This window comes from Parasteatoda tepidariorum, chromosome 10, assembly GCF_043381705.1.
Source record: "Parasteatoda tepidariorum isolate YZ-2023 chromosome 10, CAS_Ptep_4.0, whole genome shotgun sequence".
NCBI lineage: Eukaryota > Metazoa > Arthropoda > Arachnida > Araneae > Theridiidae > Parasteatoda > Parasteatoda tepidariorum.
Window position 1 is genome coordinate 8,388,036 of NC_092213.1, and position 6,279 is coordinate 8,394,314.

Consider the following 6,279-nt stretch of genomic DNA (forward strand, 5'->3'; position numbering starts at 1 on the left):
TATATATATATATATATATATATTCATGTGTCTGTTACTGTGAATGACAGAAATGGGTGGTTGTTGCCTACCACCGGTGAATGTTGACACTCACATAGTCGCGTTGGCAAATGTCCGAAATATATACCGAGTCTAGTTAATCGCCACTGCCTGGTATACATTTGCCCGGTATACCCTACACTGATGTTTTTTTAAGGTTCAGTTCCGCTGACCGGTATACATATGCCCGGTACTCCAAACATTGACGTTTCTCTTAATCTATCTTCAGCATAATTTAAATATCGAATAAGTATAATAATATTAAGAAATAAATTAATATGAAATCGGATATATCAAATATTTCGGATATTCACCAAAGCGACTATGAGTTTGTTAACATTCACCGGTGAGAGTCAACAATCTTTTGATTTCGATCATTCACGGTAACATATATATATGTATAGATTGTATTTGTCTATAAAGAAGTGAATAAGTTCCCCCGGCTAAACTGATCCTCCAGCCTTGAAAAGTTCAGTTCATTTCTATAGGGGTGCCATAATACACCCCTCTCAAATTAGCAGGATCTGAATGATTCACGAAGCCGCTTTACGACAAGTTCTTTACATGATCATTTAATATAACGGAAAAATTCATCTGTTTTTTAAAAAAATGCTAGAACTACAAAACCTGTTTATTTTGTTTTCTGAAATACATTATAGTTTCAACTTTTGTCTATTTTCGTTAAATTTTTGTGGACGCAGTAAAGGTTTAGAAAACCTATGTCATACCAGCGCCTTGTCACATCCATCGGAAAATCTTGCACACTTTCAGCTATCTCAATAGGCCAAAACTTGATAAAAGGAGGTAGGCAATGAGTGCAAAGTAACAACTATAGGGTGCACGTTTTGCGAAGGTTGCGTGGGCAGTGCATAGGATACATGTTCCATTGAAGCTGTACCGTGTGAGTAACGGTTTGATTTGTGACAAGTGCGTAAGCGTTGATTACACTTCCCTTATTTGGTTCTGAAATGCTCATCTAGGCTTTATCAGTGTTCCACAAAAGCTGCCAGCTAAGGCATAGTGGCTCAAGGGATAGAGAGCTTTCCTCCCTCCCAATGAAGTGACCCGGGTTAGATTCCCCGCTATGGCTGGTCTATCCGAATTCCACAACCGGCTTGAACCGACCACAGTGCTGACGAAAAATATCCTGAGTGGTAGACGGATCATGGGTTAGAGCCTCCTTTCTGTCAGGCTAATCGTGGGGGGTTTTCGTGGTTGTCCTATCCAAGTGTCGCAAATGTGGGTTAGTTCCATCAGAAAGTCCTCCATAAAGGCAAATTTCTCAAAGTGCTTGATCTAGGAGTTTCTTTGTCTTCTCTTAGTTATGGACTCTTAGTTATAAATCCACAGAGTTGAAGGTGTCGTAAACTCAAAATTGGGAAGGCTGTTAAGCTACGGTTATAAGATTCATGGTTTGATATTCTCCCATTAGGTATAAACTCCATTTATTTCGACTACAAAAGCGTCTTCTCCAACAAGGAAGATAAATATGACGTTTACAGCTTTCTCAATAGCATGGCGGAAATAGCATGGCGTCTGCAAAAAATGTATTGACAGCAAGGGTAGTTATGATCAGAAAAATAAACGAAACTTTAAGACTCTAAAATGATATTGAAAATCAAACCAATCTCATGAAAATGGCTTAAATAATTTAAAAAATAAAAAAAAGTTTTCGATTTCTAAAAAAGAAAAATTAAAGACCTTATTTATAAAATCAGCCTCTTAGCAAACATCTTATTAAGGCCCTTAAAGCTGCATGCCCATCTTAAATAAGACGAACCTGATGCAAGATGGTCCAACCACACACATAATTATTATAATAGGATTAACTCAATCTGACTACTAAAGACGCGCAGAACTGTATTTGAACTTTTTTGAAGAAGAAGATTAGTCATTTTTTTTAAATAAAAAGCAAAATATTTTTTTTTCTTCAACTGTAACTGTGCTTCCCAATGACTAAAATTTATTATCTCACATTAATACACATTTATGCTTTTGGATTCATCTTGACTAACTTTATTTACCTGCAATTTATATTCCCTCATTATGGTATTGAGGGCTAAATGAAAGTTCCGATTTCCTGGGAAAGAAAAGGACCTCCATTTTGCAAAAAAAAACTCATCATTGGCATTTTTCACTATCGCAAAACTCCTGATTGAATTGAAGTTCAAGTGGATATTCATTTCTTACTTTTTAAACGAAGGGAAGAACCTGGAAATTTTTCAAAGTTTCAAGTCCTGCTGTTCCAGATTTTCCTCGTCCTGCAATATTTTCTGTTATTTTCTGCTTTAACTATACACAATCGCTTAAATGCCTATCTTTTTTTAAAAAAAGATCGGTCCCTAGTAACTTGAGGAATTAATTTAAAAATCGGTCCCTAGTACTTTAAGGAATTAATTTAAAAATCTGTCCCTAGTACTTTGAGGAATTAATTTAAAAATCTGTCCCTAGTACGTTGAGGAATTAATTTATATCCGTTCACAGTTGTATAGATGAAAACGAGAGGTCGGATTTGCTGGCAGAATGAAAGAGACCATTATTTTGCAAAACTCTTACATACGAACATCTTTCAGTATTTCAAAACTCCTGATTGAATTAGAATTCAAGAGGAAGTTCGCATTTTACCTTTTGAACACAGCCAAGAGAAGACCTGGGACTTTCTCACAAGTTTTGCTGATTGCTTAAATACCTATTTCTGTTTATTTCAAAAAAATAAGTCATACGGACTTCGCCTTTATTCGTTGTGACTCAGGAAAAACTTTTGAGTTTCAAGTGTATTGAAGAATGCCTTTTATTAAAAATTTTTTGTTCTATTCTGCTTTAAAAAAATTTGGAAGCCAAGGCAAGACTGCGACGAATGGATTTGAGATCAAATACCCGGCGTTTGAACCGTTTCTTTGGACTTGGCCATTTTTGAATATATAAGATGACATTTTATAACCGTTGCCAAGAAGACTTACCCACATCCTCTGGTTTGTGGTTCTTGATGATTTCTGCTAACCTGAGATTTCCAGCTATGACGGCCACTTGGTGTGGATTCTGATTGGCGTAGTTGAGGGCATTCTTGTCAGCTCCCCTGAACAGGAGAACCCTGGCACAGCTCTCCTGGTCGTTGACTGCACACACGTGAAGTGGGGTGTTTCCGCTCGCGTTTCTCGCGTTCATGTCTGCCCCGTAGAATAGAAGATGTTCCAAATGCTGCACCAGACCATACTTGCAAGCCTTCGGAGGAAATATAGTATATAAATTTCTTCGTTATGGTACATTGAGGGGTAAATGAATAATTTTAAGCATTCATGAAGGCTCTGATTTACAGATCTGAGAGCCCTGAGCACAAAGCTACTTGGGAACCTTCTGAAAGAGCCGACAAGTTTTAGCTACCATGCAAGGGTTTGGATCCTAATATTATAAGATAAATTTGTAGACAGCATCAAATTGTAAATAACTTGAAGCTTTATTTAGAAGTAAATTGTGTAGAAATTCAAATTTTAATTTAGATTGATTATAAAAAAAATGCTAAGAAAATTAAAGAAAAAAGTGAGAGCCCTTTACAAGTTAAAGGCATGGTTCCAAACTAGTTTTTTTTTCATGTGTAATTGTTGTTAAAATGTAAATGTAATGTTCTTAAATGCAATAAGCAGAGCCCTTTCATCAGTTGGTGGCCCTCCTTATTGCATTTTGTATGAATAATCTTTTTTACTTGCTTGCAATTTCTCAGAAGAAAATGAGAGTGGGCTGTAATTGCATTCTATAAAGTCATCAGATAATTTTTGATGATGAAATTAAGTTTATTGACTCTACAAGAATCGATACTGCAATTAAACATTATCGTTCTAAAGAAAAAAAGTGTTGCGTGTAGCCTAGAAACTATATTTTACGCAGCTAGAGCCATGAGGCACTTTTCGTACTTGTTACAATAATTACACAAAAGATAGGGACACATGTCTGTGTGAAAATGATTTGTAAAACAAAATGTAAATTTAAACGAATCTTAGATATTTTCCCGTCGCTGTTTTAAAATCTGCAATGTTGTTCAGTTTCCCTCAACAATCTACAGCTTTTATGCAATCTAATAATCGGGATTAATAAACAAAACATGATTTTTTTAAAATTCCTTCGAGTGAGTACTAAGTGCCCCACTTCTCTGCTAAGTAGGAAGTGGTAGCAAAAAAGGTATAATACATTGTAGCTTACGAAGCGATATGATAGCCTTTTTTGTTTTTTTTTCTTAACTGTTGTTATCATAGGAGCTGACGATTGTATATACGCAAATGAACCTGTATGTTCTTTATAAACTTGCTCATACAGACAAAAAAAAGAAAGAAAATACTGAAATTCTATTTTGAAACAAAATTTGCAGCTTTCAAAACAAAACTAAAGACAGATTTGTAATGTTCACACCTTAATTAGGTACTATCAATTACTTTTATAAATGCAGCAAAAAATTTGTTGATTATACATATTCAAATAAACACTCATACTCTTACAATGTATGTGTATTTTTCTTTGTAACATTCTCATGATACAGTAAATTACTTAAAAAGTTCAGAAATGTGTTTTGGGAGCAAGAGGCGCCTATGAAATTTCACCCATTTTTTTTAAAAATATAATAATTTTTTCAATAAATACAAAATGTTTTTATTTAATTAAATCAAATTTGCAGTTAATCCACGGAAAGAACTGTAATTAAAAAAACCTGAATTTCCGAAACACTGAACAGAAAATTTTTCAAATAAATGATTTACAGCATTTATCAAATAATATATAGCTCTTAAATTTTAGTGTTTATTACCAGATTTATCGTTTTTTAATAATCAGAAATGTCTTTATTATGAGTATATTTTTCATTTAGCAAAACTTTTATTTCAGTGTAGAACATTAGCTCTAGCAAAATCCCAATAACAAATCACTCGTAACTCAATTAACGTGTAAGCAATTAAGCATAAATCCTTTGACAATTAATCAAATACTAAAATTGCAGCTAAGGCTGAAACATAAATCCCAAGAGAACTTATCAAATACTGACTTCTTTCTAAGGCACAAATGTTAATACTACTGGAATTCTCTACATAATAAACTTGAGTCGTGGTGGCTCAGGGGATAGACCAATTTCCTCCCCATCAGGTGAACCGGGTTCGAATCCTAGCTTCGGCTGGTCGATAAGAATTCCTCATCCAGCTGGCACCAACAACAGTGCTGACGCAAAATATCCTTAGTGGTAGACAGTTCATGGGTTAGAGTCTACTCGCCATCAGACTAACTATGGGAGGTTTTCAAGGTTTTCCCCCCATATAACGCAAATGAGGATTAGTTGCATCAAAAAAGCTACGAAAGCAAAATTTATCTCAATGCTTAAACCTGGATTTCCCTTGTCATCTGAATTGGATTCAATATCGCAAGGCTACGGAGTTGAACAACATTTTGAGTAGACGTAAACTCAAAATTGGGTCTGCTGTTCAACGACGGTTATAAAATAATAAACTTTTAGCCAGGGATCAAACAAAAATTATTCGAGCATTTGATAAAAAGTTAATTTATATCTAAGAACCAAGTACAAATTTTAAAGGAATTTTTTCAAAAGTCAACTTGTAGTTATAGTTTAAACTATGAGAATTTATTAAGCAGAAAATTTTCAGATAAAAACCAAGGAAATAAATTATTAAAATTTGACAAATATTAACTTATATCCAAGAGCCTAGAATAGATCATGAGGAATTTTGAATCATTTGGAAGCACTAACAATAAATCCTATGAGAAATCGTCGAATCAAAAACTTGCAGCTGAGGATCAGACGAAGTTCTTACGAAAATAAGTTAAGTAATTGGGTACTTGCAATTTTAGAAGAAGAGGATCATTGATACACAGACACGTGACCTAAAAACCTGTTTATACGATTCAAGTTCTTGGACGAAAGGCCTGTTTAGACGATCCAATTTCTTGGACAGAGATTGATTGATATTGATGGAAACTTGTTTTGCTTTGAGCTTTGATCGTGTAAACAAACATCCAAGAACTTGGTCCAACTTCTTGGACGATAGTAGAGCATGTTCTACTTTCCATCCAAGTTTTTTCTCCCTTAACCAATCAGCGTCTTAGGTTTTGTGACGTCAACAAGCTGGCAGCAAATTATGTCATTTTGTTGTGGGTTTTCATAAATTTTAGTCCAAATAAATTGATCTGTTGAGGTTTATTTGTATTATTATGATTTTATATGAATTTATTTAGTAATTTTAAACTTAT

The 6,279-nt window shown here is 34.4% G+C and overlaps 1 protein-coding gene across 4 annotated transcripts in view; it reads right to left on the minus strand.

The window, feature by feature from the left end:
* Positions 1–6,279, minus strand: part of LOC107445300 (SH3 and multiple ankyrin repeat domains protein 2) — a 64,484-nt gene that overhangs the window by 40,784 nt on the left and 17,421 nt on the right. For all 4 annotated transcript variants that reach the window (XM_071186300.1, XM_071186302.1, XM_071186301.1 and 1 more), the window contains exon 8: positions 3,000–3,261. In XM_071186300.1, coding sequence (XP_071042401.1) covers positions 3,000–3,261 — 262 coding nt within the window. The remainder of the gene's footprint in view (positions 1–2,999; positions 3,262–6,279) is intronic.